This window comes from Cyprinus carpio, chromosome A24, assembly GCF_018340385.1.
Source record: "Cyprinus carpio isolate SPL01 chromosome A24, ASM1834038v1, whole genome shotgun sequence".
Lineage (NCBI taxonomy): Eukaryota > Metazoa > Chordata > Actinopteri > Cypriniformes > Cyprinidae > Cyprinus > Cyprinus carpio.
Window position 1 is genome coordinate 24,899,105 of NC_056595.1, and position 16,649 is coordinate 24,915,753.

The 16,649-nt window shown below is 42.1% G+C and overlaps 1 protein-coding gene across 1 annotated transcript in view; it reads right to left on the reverse strand.

Annotated features, from left to right (window-relative positions):
* The window catches only part of LOC109107729 (E3 ubiquitin/ISG15 ligase TRIM25-like), a 44,419-nt gene that overhangs the window by 814 nt on the left and 26,956 nt on the right, over positions 1-16,649 (reverse strand). The window contains exons 3-4 of the mRNA XM_042714928.1: positions 12,021-12,266; positions 8,698-8,857 (exon numbers count right to left, since the gene is read on the reverse strand). Coding sequence (XP_042570862.1) covers positions 8,698-8,857; positions 12,021-12,266 — 406 coding nt within the window. The remainder of the gene's footprint in view (positions 1-8,697; positions 8,858-12,020; positions 12,267-16,649) is intronic.

A 16,649-nucleotide genomic window follows, 5' to 3' on the forward strand; every position in this document is an offset into this window, starting at 1 on the left:
GGCAGATTCTCCCAGAGCATCAGAAAAGAAGAGAGAACTGAAGGGATCTTCATTTATTGTCTGTAGATTCAGGAGGTGCTGAGAGAGACTGGGAAACTCTACAGAAACAGAAATCAAACTCATGATGCTCCACACTTCACCCCAATAACTCTGCTGCTAGGAACATCAGATTTGTGCAGCTCTTGTTGACTTGACTGATCTTTAGTAAACTCACCTCAATCCAGCACTTTCACAGCATCAGCTTCGTTTTTTTCATATTCATTATATCACATTAGAGCTACTGATTTCTAGTATTTGCCCCTTACACTGTATGTGAACTTTTGGAAAATAGTTGGGATGATAAAAACATCTGCTAAGAACATAAATCTATCAATGAGTTTCATTGTAGTGTTGAGTAGATTTGCTAAAAAAAAAAAAAAGCAGCTCAAACGCTTCCTTTAGACTGACTGTTATTTAATAACTTTAGAGCAGATAGTGACACTGAAACTACAACAAACATGACTCGTGTACATTAGCAATCAGTTTTTTATCAGGATTTCAGACAAAAATGCAAGGGTGCTACAAATAATGCAGTGTTTGATTTTGCATAAAATTGTGCAATTGCAGAATAAAGAAATCCTGGAGAGTGACTGAACAATGCTTCAGCGCATTGATTACAAATAGAACCAAACTGTTAAAGACATAGTTCACCCAAAAATGAACATTTTCTTTTAATTTACTCACCCTCAGGCCATCCAACATGTAGGTAATAATTTTTTTCTTCAGTAGAGCAGTAAAGAAGATTTTTAGCTGAAACCATGGTCCTTAACAATTCATAGTGTTCCTGTGGCTCAGTGGTAGAGCCTTCCTTTAGCAAAGCAAAAGGTTGTGGCTTCGATTCCCAGGGAACACATGTTAGGTAAAAAATGTTAACCTGAATGCACTGTAAGTTGCTTTGGATGAAAGCGTCTGCTAAATGCATAAATTTAATTTAATTAAATAAAATGGAAGTCAGCAGCTTCCCATCTTTAAGAAAGAAAAAAAAAGCATATCAAGGAGCACGAAAGTAATACCTGTGAACTCATTCAGCGCTCTGAGAGGAACTGAACTGAAACTGTCCTGAACTGAACTGAACTGAACTGAACTGTCCGATGAGTGAACCGAACACTTGAATGAAGGGAAGAATTAGTGTTTTTTATGGTTACTCATTGTTTACATAAAAAGGTGAGAGGCTATTTTATTCACTTTATATGCTCTAGACACAAGGACATCCATGTTTCACATCATTATTGGGTGCTTTAATATTCTAACTGTGTATACATTACGTCATTGCATGATTATGTAAATGAAATAGTGAAAGTGAACCAGTTCATTGAAATGAACTGTCTGAGGAGAACTGGATTCCATGTTGCCTGAGGGTCTGGATCAGTGGTTCTCAACTCCAGGCCTCGGGACCCGCTGCTCTGCACATTTTGAATGTTTCTGAATCTGACACACTCAGTTCAGTTTCATGGATCTCTCTCCTAATGAGCTGATGATCTGAATCAGGGTGCGATAAATAAGGGAGACAAACAAAATGTGCAGAGCACTGGGTCCTGATGACTGGAGTTGAGAACCACTGTACTGGATTACCGGTAGTAATGTTCAGTTTCTTGTGAAGACAGATTGTTATGCTTCATAAGACCACAATATATTGTCAGGAGCCACGGGTATTAATTTTGTGTTTCCTGAGTTGCTTTATTTTTTTTCTCAAAAACGTGCAGCCACTGACTTGCATTATATCTCTCATGATCTCCAGCTGGAGTGCCCATGAGATCCTTTAGAGGGCACTCCATCCTTTACCTTCACATTCTCACCCCGGACCCGGACCTTCACGTTCTCCACCAATCCCTACTCCGTTGTCACATCGCCTGTAACAGAAGACTTCAAACCATGCATGGATTTAGCATGAGTCTGCTCCAGTGACAGCCTCTGCTGCAAAACCTCCCCAGTCTGTGGTGTCTACTTCAGCTCCTCTCTGGGCATGGCACCCACTTCTGAACTCTCATGACCTGTCCTGTCCCTGACCAAGGAGGCCATCCCATGAAATCTCAACCTGTCCTGTCACAGCCAAGAGGCCATTCCTGAACTTTTTACTTGCCCTGTTATGGCCAAAGATGGCCATCTCTGAACTGTCTGTCTGTCCTGTTACAGCCACAGATGGTGTTATTAAACTCTCTGTGCTCTCTATTGCAGACCCGCCTGATCAGCCATGGTTGTTTCCTGTACCATCAACTCCACCGTGGGGATCTTTGGTCCCATCTGCTCAACTGTGGTGGTCCTCAGCTCCACCCTGGAACTCTTCAGCTCCACCAGCTCCGCCCTTTTGGTCTTCAGCTTCACCTGCTCTGTCCTGGTGGTCTTCGGCTCGCAGCAGCTCTGTCACGATCTCCAGCTGGTTTGCCCATGAGCTCCTCTAGAGGGCACTCCATCCCTTACCATTACCTTCTCACCCCGGACTCCATTTGCCAGAATCCCCAGCCTACGAAAAGAATATGAACACACCTGTATCCAATTTGGAGGGACTATTTAAGTTGCACTTTCACACTCACACATGCTGAGTCTTGTTTATGTCACAGTGTCCTGGTCTGTGTATCCCTGGGTGTCCACTAGAGGTCTCACTTCCCTTATCGTTCACCCCACTTCAGTACTACATTTCCCACAAGCCTTGTCGGCACTCATCACTGTTCATTGTATTCAGCTGTTCACACTTACATTTGTTTTCACCTGTCTATAAATACCCTGTTTGTTTTCTGTCATTGTTATGGAGTCCTTGTTTAATGCACCCTGGTATTTCGTGTTTCCTTGCTGTTGTTCATGTTTCTTGTTTTGGACTGCTTAACTGGATTTAGACCTTTGCCTGGCTGGATTATGATTTTGGATTACCCTTAATAAACACTGCTTTTGGATCTACCTATTTGTGTGCGTGTCGTGACAGAAGGACTCCATCATGCTCAGATCCAGCGGTGTGGGATTTCGAATCCGTTCCCCAGTCACCAAGGAGGAGCGGAGGGGGAGACTTCTGAATCTAACCACCCTCCGTCAAAGGGGGAGTGAGGTGGGTGGTTTGGCTCAGAGGTTTTGGACTATGACTTTTGGGGGTTCACCAGTTACCTACACCATCGTGCTCAGTGGGATACACCTGCCTGGATGACCCTGTGCCTGGGTGGGAGATGCTGGAGATCTTGGACTTTTGGGGGTTCACCAGTTACCTACACCATCGTGCTCAGTGGGATACACCGACCACACCCGTCTCTTCAGACACGATGGCCGAATCTACGCCTGGGTCTCCAGACAAGATGGCCGCCAGCCCAGCGCTACTGCACAAGATGGCCGCCAGCCCAGCGCCACTGCACTAGATGGCTGCCAGCCCAGAGCCACTGCACAAGATGGCCGCCAGCCCAGCGCCACAGCACAAGATGGCTGCCAGCCCAGCGCCACAGCATAAGATGGCCGCCAGCCCAGCGCCATTGCACAAGATGGCCGAATCTACACCTGTGTCACCAGACAAGATGGCCGACAATGCCTGAGTCTCCAGACAAGGTGCCACCGACTCGCCATCATAGAGGGGCGGAGAAAGATGAGAGATTCATCTACCATTCCTCAAATTCCGGAGGCCGTTCCAGAGCAGCCCGCTGCCGTCCCGGAGGTCTTTCCAGAGCAGCCCGCTGCTGTCCCGGAGGTCATTCCAGAGCAGCCCGCTGCCGTCCCGGAGGTCGTCCCCGAGCACCCCGCTGCCGTCCCCGAGCCGCCCACAGCCATCCCAGAGTCAGTGCCCGAGGCAGTTCCCGAAGCCGAGGCAGTTCATATCTCCACAGGCCTTCCAGAGCACCTTCACGTCTCCTCAGGCCTTCCAGAGTACCTTCACGTCTCCGCAGGGTCTCCGGAATGACAGGTCCCGCTCTGGCCGCTCAAATGGCAGGTTTCTACCTGGCCGTCTGCAACACCTGAACTGACTGATCCTTCATGGCCACCTGAACTGCCTGGTCCCTTGTGGCCCCCCTGAAATTTCAGGTCAACCCTGGCCCCCTGAACTGACTGATCCACCTTGGCTACCAGTGGAGCCATCGCTTCCTGTCCCTGTTCCCCTACATGGGCCTGGCCCTCCATCCCTCCCCCTGTTCTACCTCCACCAGTCCACCTCCCTCCTGGTCTCTTTGTTTTTTTTTTGTTTCGGAGGAGCATCTGGAAGCTGCTCCTTAGGGGGGGGGGGGGGTAATGTCAACAGTGTCTGGTCTGTGTATCCCTGGGTGTCCACTAGAGATCTCACTTCCCCCTTATCGTCACCCCACTTCAGTCCTACATTTCCCACAAGCCTCGTCAGCACTCATCACTGTTCATTGTATTCAGCTGTTCCCACTTACATTGTTTGCACCGGTCTATAAATACCCCTGTTTGTTTCTGTCATTGTTATGGAGTCCTTGTTTAATGTCACCCCTGGTATTTCGTGTTTTCCTTGCTGTTGTTCATGTTTCTTGTTTTTGGACTGCTTACCTGGATTGTGACCTTTGCCTGGCTGGATTATGATTTTGGATTACCCTTAATAAACACTGCTTTTGGATCTACCTATTTGTGTGCGTGTCGTGACAGTTTAGCTGTTAAGAGACATTTCTAATCATTTCCTTGTTTCCTTGCCTTTGTGTTTTTGTCTTTGGATTGTTCCCTTGGTTGTGATTGTTTGCTGCTTGCTCTGACCAATGCCTGTTATTTGGATTACTCTTTTGTTTTTGTCCTGGGACATAGTTGTTTGCTGGTGTTTGACCCTGCCTGTTTCAACTACGCTCTTTATTAAAGCTTTGCACTTGGATCCCTTACTCCGTTGTCATGCCGCCCAATCACTAAGGAACACAGTTTCAGTTAAAAAGTAATTATTTGCGACACCTTGAATTTTTGTCTGAAATCCTCGTTGGACTGTTTGCTAATATACGGCTTTAAAGATATATACTTTGAAGATCACCTGATCCATATTTTAAAGTTAGTGAAGTTTTGAACTGTTGGTGGCGCTAGTGATGTTTGGCAGCTAAATATATCTTCCAGAAGAGAGAGCTGATAGAAATAAGAAAGAGTTTTCCAAAGCTAAAAGCCATTAGTAAGCAGCGTCTCTTTCAGTAGAAGATGATTATATAATAAGACACTAATGAAATGTTTCTCTGTGAGTCTCTGTCACAGCTCAAGTCCACTATAACTCTGTTCTTCTAGATCTGTGTTACCTGCAGGAACTGGATGTGATGTGTGTGTGAAAGCTGCTCCAGCTCAGCGTCTCTCCTCCTCAGATCATTGATCTCCTGCTCCATTTGCTTCAGTCGTCCTTCAGCTCGACTCACTGCAGTCTTTTCCTGATCTCTGATATCAGGAATCACGAGCCGTACCAGCTCAGAGCAGCGTCTCTCAGTGGAGCGGATGAGCTCAGTAAAGATCCTCTCACTGTCCTCCATTGCTGTCTGTGTAGAGCACTGTTAGGACACACAGTGATTCAGCTTCAGTGAGACTGAAAGAGGAGAGTCTGAACTGAGACAGAGGCAAACTTATCTTCTTCTCCAGACTCACCTTATGAGACTCCACAGTCTCTCTCAGCTGCTGAAGATCTTTCTCTCTCTCTGCTGGAATGTCTTCTGCATCTTCTTCAGCTGCTTCTGCAGGACCAATGGATAACAGTAATATTACAGAAAACTACTGGCTCTAAATCATCATGTGAAGAGATGAATCCAATAAAAGTGGAACTGATAACCAATGGCTGTAGGTTCAAAGTCCAGAAAGGATGATTGATTGTTTACCACCATTGTACATGAATGAAAATGAAGATGAAAGCTTGTTTCACACTACAAGTGTAAGCACTAGTTTTAAATACCTGTTTCTCTGTTCCTCTGGGCTGCGGCTGATACAGTGTTGTGGTTTTTATGCTCATATTTTGTACACAGCTCACAAATGCATTGCTGGTCAGTAATACAGAACATTTCCAGATGTTTCTCATGTTTCTGGCAGATCATCTCCTGCAGTCGTCCAGTGGCATCAGTCACTTTGTGTGGTTTACGTGAATGAAATTCCTCATGATGGCCAAAATGAGTTTGACAGTAAGATTCCTGACACATCAGACAGGACTTGACGGCTTTGTATTTTCTTCCAGTACAGACGTCACACTGCACATCTCCAGCTCCAGCGTCACAGTCAGCAGGACGTTTCCTCTTCTTCAGTTTCTCCACCAGTTCAGCCAGCATGGTGTTTCTAGCTAAAGCAGGTCTTGGACTGAAGATCTGTCTGCACTGAGGGCAGCTGTAGACGTTCATCTGATCCTCCTGATCCCAGCGGTCTGTAATACAGTTCTCACAGTAACTGTGTCCACACTGGATGGTCACTGGATACTTCAGGAGATCCAGACACACTGAACTCAAAAGATCATCCTGCGAAAATATGGCTTCTGCCATTTTACGGCATGAATACAGAGACACAACACACAACAGCTCAACTACACTTTCACTTTCTTTTTCCCTTAAGTCATGTGTTTCCTGGCAGTTTAAATATGTCTAAAAGAAATACCCTAACTCCCCCATCAAATTAAAAAAAGCACCCATAAGAGCACCCTAAAGCGGGAATTCTCCCCCATTTTCCAAAATGAAATTCAGGCCAACATGTCTGCCACTTTTCTTCTGACTAACTGAAGGAAAAAAAGCATTACAATAAATCACGCTACCAATGGTGATTAAATCTAATGATCGCTTAGCTCATATCACCTTAAACCATGCAAATTATTGTTATTGTTATACTTTGTTCTCAAATTGTTAATATTAACAACATCAGCATTGCGTGTATATAGTGTGTATTAGCGTTCTAATCTAATTGTCATACCATTTGAATTTCATATAAATAAATTGTTCTTTTAACCCAAAAAGCTAATTTATGTTCCTTACAACTGGTTCTCTTTGATCTTGTGTACTCCCATGTATCTGGGATGCACATTTAAAACTGGAATATAATGGTGGCATGCTTGTATTTCCCACAAAAACCTACCAGTAGCACTCAAATTAGAAAACATTATTACAAGCTTACAGTTGTGAATCGGGCTAAGGTTAGGAGATAGTTTTGAAACCTTTTGGAATCCGATTGCAGATTAATCAGTTACTGCCCAGCACTGCTGATAGATCAGCTGACCTGCCAGTCCAACAAGTGAGGCAACTACTGAACACACACACACACACACACACACACACAAAGGAATGACAACACACACACACACACACACACACACACCACACACACACAACATAAACAAAGGAATGACAAAAAAAATCATGGCTCATGACACCAGAAGACAGAAGAACACAAAACACTGAAAAGTGTTGGAGAAACATGAGATGAATAAGGAAAATGATTTATTGACTGTGATCATTTGAATTGAAATAATTTTTTTTTTTTTGATAGTAATAATAAAAATAACTGATGTGACTCTACATTAAAAACTAAATTATTGATTTCAGTCAACACATACAGAGGATGAGAAAAGCATAGAAACATCATCACTGGACTTACACACACACTGATCTTACTGTCTATAAGAGGATTTATACACACATTTATTCTGATTCATGTCATTTTAGTGACAGAAGTTCAGCCTTCAGTATTAATGTCATGAAGAGAAAAGAAGAGACTCTATAACATCTCACTGTTACTGATTTATCATGCAGCTCAAAGCATTATGGGTAGAATTTCTCATCAGTCTATTCTGATTCATCAACACAGTTTCAATGATGATCGCGTAGAAACCAAAAACGCAGGATAGAGCGGCTGAGTGAATGTGGTCTGGACTGTGTGGATGAGGCTCATTGTGTCAGAGACGCTGTAGAAAGACAGAGTTCCTGCACTGTGATCCACAAACACTCCTATTCTACTGCTGATGGACTTTACTGGGAGATCAGTCCATATGTTATTGTGTCCAAAACAGAATCTGGAGGGAGAGCAGAACAAACTCCAGGACTGATCACTACGTCCAAACACACACTCACCTCCTCCCTTCCTGCTGATGCTCTTATATGACACTGATATATCCACACCACCTGATACACCAGCACTCCTCTCAATCTCCCAGTAACAGCGTCCACACACACTCTCTCTACCACAACACCTGAGGCCAAAAATCAAATCTGTCTGGATGATCAGGATATGGCTGGACTGTGTTAGTGTAAGTAATAAATCTGTTTCTCTCAGACAGACGGAGTCGGGTTTATTCACTGTGTTCAGATCCAGAGTGAGCTTGACGGGAATCTGATGGATATAAAACACATAAGAATCAGGAATTATGAATCTGTTTGATATTTTCATGAAGCTGAACACTTCATGTTCAGTGTATCATCAGTGGTCTCAGTACAGATGACCAGATAGCTGTGCAGATCATCATTTACATCATCAGTTATAAAACTCTTCTTTCACCTTCTACCAGGAAGAACATGAACACACTCAGAGAGTTTTTTCTGCTTGTTGTCTTATTGACTTACATTGTAGGAAGTCGTTCCTGGTTCTGGGAACAACGTAGGTGAATGTGGACTGTGGAAATCGACAGACATGAAACAGTGTGGATTCTCATGATCCTGCATCCATTTCTAAGACATTTCTAATATGATGTTCTACATGATATGAAATGATGATGGGGACTGGTTTATGAAATCAGATGAATCTCCAGGACTTTACTTCTGTCTGAGATCTTCTTGAGCTCCTCTTTGCAGAAATCCTCCAGTTTGTCTCTCAGCTGATGGACAGATTCTCTCAGACCATCAGAAGAGACGAGAGAACGGAAGGGATCTTCATTTATGTCTGTAGATTCAGGAGGTGCTGAGAGAGACTGGAAACTCTACAGAAAACAAAAATCAAAACTCATGAGCTCCACACTTCACCCAATAACCTGCAGGAACATCAGATTGGTGCAGCTCTTGTTGACTTGACTGATCATTAGTAACTAACCTCAATCCAGCACTTTCAAAGCATCAGCTTCGTTCTACTCATATTCATTATATCACATTAGAGCTACTGATTCTAGTATTTGCCCCTTACACTGTATGTGAACTTTCTGGAAAATAGTTTGGATGATAAAACATCTGCTAAGAACATAAATGTCCATCTAAACAGCTCAAGCACATCAGTGGAGGTCTCATTGTAGGGTTGAGTAGATTTGATTAAAGAGGCAGCTCAAAGTCTACAATTAATTAGACTGACCATTTATTTATAACTTTAGAGCAGATAGTGACATTGAAAATACACAAACTTGACTCTGTAATATTAGCAATCAGTCTTATAAAGATTTCTGACAAAAATGCAAGGAGCTACAAATAATTCATTAATTACTCATAAAATTGTACAATCACAGATGAATGTGACTGAATAATGCTTCAGCGCATTGATACCAAACAGAACCCGACCGTGTCTTAAAGGCATAATTCACGTGCAAAAATTAACATTTTCTTTTAATTTACTCACCCTTAGGGCCATGTAGGTAATTTTTCTTTCTTCCATAGATCAGTAAAGAAGATTTTTAGCTGAAACTGTGGTCCTTTGTGATTCATAAAATGCAAGTTAGCGACTTCCCATCTTTGAGAATTAAAAAAAAAAGCATATCAAGGAACACAAAATTAATACCTGTGAACTCATTCAGCACTCCAGTTCCTCCAACGGTCACTGAACTAAGAAAACAGTTAAACCGAAGACCGATAAGCTGCTGATATGTGCATGCGTGGATTGAACACTTGAATGAAGGGAAGAGATTAATTTTTTTATGGTTTCTCATTGTTCATGTAAAAAGGTGAGACTAGGTTTTTCACTTTATAAGCTCTAGACATAAGACATCCATGTTTCACATCAATATTGTGTGCTTTAATATACATTATGTCACTGCGTGATTATGTAAATGAACTACTAAAGAGAACCAGTTCATTGTAATGAACTGTCTGAGAGAATTGGAATTTCCATGTTGCCTGAGTGTCTAGATTACCAATAATAATGTAAAAATTCTTGTACAGACAGATCGTTATGCTTCATAAGATCTCAATATATTATCAGGAGCCATGGGTATTAATTTTGTGTTTCCTGATTTGGTTTATTTTTATTCTCACAAACGTGCAGTTGCTGACTTGCATTATATCTGTCACAATCTCTAGCTGGAGTGCCCAAGAGCTCCTTTAGAGGGCACTCCATCCCTTACCTTCACATTCTTACACCGGACCCTGGACATTCACCTTCTCACCCAATCCCTACTCCGTTGTCACATCGCCCGTAACAGAAGACTCAACCATGCCTGGATACAGTGTCTTTTCGAGTGTTTCCAGACCAATCATAGACCAGCAATCAGGTTAGTTTGCCTCCGTCAGGATGGCATTCCTTTGAGGACCACATTCAAGACTTTCTGGACATTGCATATCTCTCTGATCTCCTGGATTTTCTTTGTCTGTCATGGACTTAATGAACGATTGAAGTCATTCATCATTCATGATGGTCTTCGAGGGTCGCTTTGTCAGTTTCTGGATTATGCCCTGCTGTTGTGTGGTTCCTCCTTCACTGTCGGGCTTTTGAGGAGGATTTTTTTAATAAATTTTTTTTTTTTTTTTGGGTGACGGCCTCTGCTGCAAAACTTTCCATGTCTGTGGTGTCTACTTCAGCTTCTCTCTGGGCAGTGGCGCCCACTTCTGAACTCTCAACCTGTCCTGTCAAGACCAAGTAGGCAATTCCAGAACTTTCTGCTTGCCCTGTTATGGCCAAAGATGCCGTCTCTGAACTGTCTGTCTGTCCTGTTACAGCCACAGAGGCCGTTGTTAACCTCTCTGTGCTCTCTCTTCCAGTCTCGCCTGATCCGCTGTGGTGGTTTCCTGCACCATAAGCTCCACTGAAGTGGTCCTCAGCACCATCAGCTCCACCGTGGGGATCTTCAGTCCCATCTGCTCAGTTGTGGTGGTCCTCAACACTGCCCTCGTTCTCTTCAGCTTCACCCTTTTAGTCTTCAGCTTCACCTCCTCTGTCCTGGTGGTCTTCGGCTCTGCCCTGTCTTCCTGCTCTGCCGGATGCGCCCTGTCTTTCTGCTCTTCAGGATTCACCCTGGCTCCCTGCTCCACTGGCTCTGCCTCAGTCTCCAGATCCTCCAATTCCACAGGGACCTGGGCCTCCCCCTGTTCCGCTCCGCCTCACTCCTGGAGTTGTATGACGCTTTGGGAAGCATCTAAAAGCTGCTCATTAAGGGGGCAGCTGGTTTGCCCATGAGCTCCTCTAGAGGGCACTTCATCCCTTACCTTCACCTTCTCACCCCAGAGTCCATTACCCAGAAACCCCAGCCTAGGAACTGATTACAACACACCTGTTTCCCATTAGGAGGACTACTTAAGTTGCACTCTCACACATTGCTGAGTCTTGTTTTGCTGTTAAGAGACATTTCTAAACATTTCCTTGTTTCCTTGCCTTTGTGTTTTTGTCTTTGGATTGTTCCCTGGTTTGTGATTGTTTGCTGCTTGTTCTGACCAATGCCTGTTATTTGGATTACTCTTTTGTTTTGACCTGGGACATAGTTGTTTGCTGTTGTTTGACCCTGCCTGTTTCAACTACGCTCTTTATTAAAGCTTGCACTTGGATCCCTTACACCGTTGTCATGCCGCCCAATCACTAAGGAACACAGTTTCAGTAAAAAACAAATTATTTGCGACACCTTGAATTTTTGTCTGAAATCCTTGTTGGACTGATTGCTAATATACAGCTTTAAAGATATATACTTTGAAGATCACCTGATTCATTTTTTAAAAAGTTGAAAAGTTAGTGAAGTTTTGAACTGTTGGTGGCACTAATGATGTTTGACAGCTTAATATATCTTCCAGAAGAGAGAGTTGATAGAAATGAGAAAGAGAGGTGAAAGCCATTTGTAAGCAGCGTCTCTTTCAAAAGAAGATGATTATATAATAAGACACTCATGAAATGTTTCTCTGTGAGTCTCTCTCACAGCTCAAGTCCACTCTGACCCTGTTCTTCTAGATCTGTGTTACCTGCAGGAACTGGATGTGATCCTGTGTGTGTGAAAGCTGCTCCAGCTCAGCGTCTCTCCTCCTCAGATCATTGATCTCCTGCTCCATTTGCTTCAGTCGTCCTTCAGCTCGACTCACTGCAGTCTTTTCCTGATCTCTGATATCAGGAATCAGGAGTCGTACCAGCTCAGAGCAGCGTCTCTCAGTGGAGCGGATGAGCTCAGTAAAGATCCTCTCACTGTCCTCCACTGCTGTCTGTGCAGAGCGCTGTTAGGACACATAGTGATTCAGCTTCAGTGAGTCTGAACTGAGACAGAGACAAACTTCTCTTCTTCTCCAGACTCACCTTATGAGACTCCACAGTCTCTCTCAGCTGCTGAAGATCTTTCTCTCTCTGCTGGGACGTCTTCTGCATCTTCTTCAGCTGCTTCTGCAGGACAGATGGATGACAGTAAATATTACAGAAAACTATACTGGCTCTAAATCATCATGTGAATAGATGAATCCAGTAAAAGTGGAACTGATAACCCAAAGTCCAGAAAGGATGATTGATTGTTTACCACCATTGTACATGAATGAAAATGAAGATGAAAGCTTGTTTCACACTACAAGTGTAAGCACTAGTTTTAAATACCTGTTTCTCTGTTCTCTGGGCTGCGGCTGATACAGTGTTGTGGTTTTTATGCTCATATTTTGTACACAGCTCACAAAATGCATTGCTGGTCAGTAATACAGAACATTTCCAGATGTTTCTCATGTTTTCTGGCAGATCATCTCCTGCAGTCGTCCAGTGGCATCAGTCACTTTGTGTGGTTTACGGTGAATGAAATTCCTCATGATGGTCAAAATGAGTTTGACAGTAAGATTCCTCACACATCAGACAGGACTTGACGGCTTTGTTATTTTTCTTCCAGTACAGACGTCACACTGCACATCTCCAGCTCCAGCGTCACAGTCAGCAGGACGTTTCCTCTTCTTCAGTTTCTCCACCAGTACAGCCAGCACAGTGTTTCTAGCTAAAGCAGGTCTTGGACTGAAGGTCTGTCTGCACATAGGGCAGCTGTAGACGCTCATCTGATCCTCCTGATCCCAGCGGTCTGTAATACAGTTCTCACAGTAACTGTGTCCACACTGGATGGTAACTGGATCTTTCACGAGATCCTGACACACTGTACAGGAGAGCTCATCCAGAGAAATTCTAGCTTCTTCCATTTTACTGCAAGAATACAGAGACACAACAGCTCAACTACACTTTCACTTTCTTTTTTCCCTTAAGTCATGTGTTTCCTTGTTATTTTTTTTTTTGGAAGTTTAAAATATGTCTAAAGGAAATACCCCAACTCCCCCATCAAATAAAAAAAAAAAATCTTCCCCATGAGAGCACCCTAAAGGGGGAATTCTCTCCCATTTTCCAAAATGAAATTCAGGCCAACATGTCTGCCACTTTACTTCTGACTGAGGGAAAAAAAATTACATTATATATATTATTATTGTTATACTTTGTTCTCAAATTGTTCATGTTAATAACATCAGTATTGCGTGACAATGTGTATATAGTGTGTATTAGCGTTACTTGTAGATTTCTAATCTAATTGTCATACCATTCGAATTTCATATAAATAAATTGTTCTTTTAACCCAAAAAGCTTATGGGTTATGTATATTTATGTTCCTTACAACTGGTTCTCTTTGATCTTGTGTAATCCCGTGTATCTGGGATGCACATTTAAAACTGGAATATAATGGTGACATGCTTGTATTTCCCACAAAAACCTACCAGTAGCACTCAAATTAGAAAACATTATTACAAGCTAACCGTTGTGAATCGGGCTAAGGTTAGGAGATAGTTTTGAAACCTTGGCTGGTTATGTAATTGCTCAAAATTTGATTTTGGATCATTTTTAACCAAAGAAAAGTTATGGACTGCAGCTTTAAAGGTGCCATGTGTAAAAATTGAGGTAAAAATATCCAAAAAATTACCTACACGCATCAAAAGAATGAGAAGAAATAATGGCGATGATGTCATTAAAAAAATGTCAAGTTATAGTGCTGCAGAGATATCAACCTTAATTAGCATTAGCATTACTAGCCACGGCCCGACAGGTGTCGTAATACCAGTTTCGGCCATGGGAGGCGGTATGCGGGCAACATAACCACCAGCCAACCTGCAATGCACGAATAACTCGCACGGCTTGTGGGCGTACTGGAACCTGATGTCAATCGTGTGGAAAGTACAGCCCACCACTTCATTTCAGTTCAGGGAAGAGAGCGGAAGGATGGCTGAAGCCCTTGGCAAGAGAAACCTACCACCACCACCCGCTACAGGGAAATAACCGCGCTCGGAATCACAAATCAAATCCGATAAGAAAAGGAGCCGAAACAGAGTAAACATCGGCACTGCTTTCCATCGCTGGAGACAACTGATGGACTTGAAAGAAATGAGGTTCGACTCCGAACTTGGTAAGTAAGATGCTGTTAGTATTTCGCTAGAAGTTTGTTTTATATGTTTGCGTATTTTTTTTCGGGAAGTTATAACATAGAAATGTATCGAAGGCTGTTCGATAAACGTGCTAATGTTAGCGATGGCTAACCGTAGCTGCGTTTGATAATTAGCTAGCTATAACTTACCCACAGATCCGATCCGGTTTTCACCTTGTTATCTACCAAAGCCCGTCTCTACCAAGCTGATGCTAAAATGTAACATTACCTAAGAAGCTTGAAATGTCTTCGATGATAATGAACCCGAGAGAGAGAGAGAGAGAGAGAGAGAGCGCCCCGGCCGCGCGCACACTCACTCACTATATTCAGAGCGGTCAAGTTTTTGAAAGCGTGTGAAAAGAGTCAATTGCGTGTGTCTCACGGTGAATGCTTGAGAGTTGGCAGCTCTGGTTACGTTGGTTGGCGCTAGCTTGGTCAACATCAGCTGTCTGATGTTGACAGAATGCTGTCTGTCAAATTAATTTAATTCAAATAATGTGTATATACAACTCAAAATGTAATATGAACAAAACGAATATGAAACATATTCACTGGTAAAGGTGAAGGGGAGTAGCTTGAAGATGTCATGTTTCAAAATCACTTGACATCACCCAACGTTCCTCTGGAGGCAAAACGTCCTTTAGGCTTCGGCTATGGCTCTAGGGTTGTTGTGAAGGTAGGGGCGGAGCATAGAGACTATGCCGTTTCTCGTTTGTTACTCTAGAGTAGACCAATTCACTTTATTGAGGCATACTGCCCCCATCTGGTATGGAATGTGGAGTATGACTTGATTTTTTTGCCAGACATTACACATGGCTCCTTTAAAATAAACTGTCCCCAAAAGTAACTATGAGCATTTTAAAATGTAATATACTTGTAGTACTTAATTTTGAGAATCCAATTGCAGATTGACCTGCCAGTCCAACAAGTGAGGCAACTACTGAACACACACACACACACACACAATGGAATGACAATAAAATCAGTGACTCATGACACCAGAAGACAGAAAAACACAAAACACTGAAAAGTTTTGGAGAAACATGAGATGAATAAGGAAAATGATTTATTGACTGTGATCATTTGAACTGAAAGAAAAAACTGATTTTTTTATTTATTTAGTAATAATAAAAATAAAAATAAAATAAAAATGACTCTACATTAAAAACTAAATGACTGATTTCAGTCAACACATACAGAGGATGAGAAAAGCACAGAAACATCACCACTGGACTTACACACACACTGATCTTACTGTCTATAAGAGGATTTAATACACACATTTATTCTGATTCATGTCATTTTAGTGACAGAAGTTCAGCTGCAGTATTAATGTCATGAAGAGAAAAGAAGAGACTCTATAACATCTCAGTGGTCTCTGATGGATACATTTATAGAAAAGATGGATGAGTTATTAAGTAAGGTAAATGAAAATAAAACTTTTTTAGTATGTGGAGATTTCAACATTGATTTATTAAAGGTTACCAAGCAGAAGTCATCCGCGGACTTTCTTGAGATAATGTATGGAAGAGGGTTATATCCGTTGATTGATAAACCCAGTAGAATTACAGAGCAATCAGTAACCTTAATCGATAATATCTTTATAAACTGCTTTAAAGAAAACATAAAATGTGGATTAGTTATAAATGATGTAAGTGATCACTTGCCAATTTTTGTTACTTTTTCTTGGCAATTAAAAAGAAGTAAAGAGGAGATAGGGTGTAGACTGGTAAGAGTAAGAAACGATGATGCTATAAATAGGTTTCGGAATGATCTCCTAAATGAAGAATGGGACAAGGGGTGTATGTGGAGGATGTTGATGCTGCCTACAATGCCTTTTTTGAAAAGGTATATAACATATTATGATAAACATTGTCCAATAGTGGTACACAAACAAAAGTAAATGAAAATAGAAAGGGCCTGGGTATCAAAAGGATTGATGAAGGCATGCAAAAAGAAAAACAAACTTTATAGAAATTTTATAAAATATAGAACAAATACTGCTGAAATGAAATATAAGGTGTATAAAAATAAGCTAGTAGTAATTATGAGACAGGCTAAGAAGGATTATTATATAATAAACTGTTGGATGATAATAAAAATAGTTTAAAAGGTACATGGAACATTTTGAATAAAGTAATGGGTAACAAAACAGCACATACAGCCCTGCCTG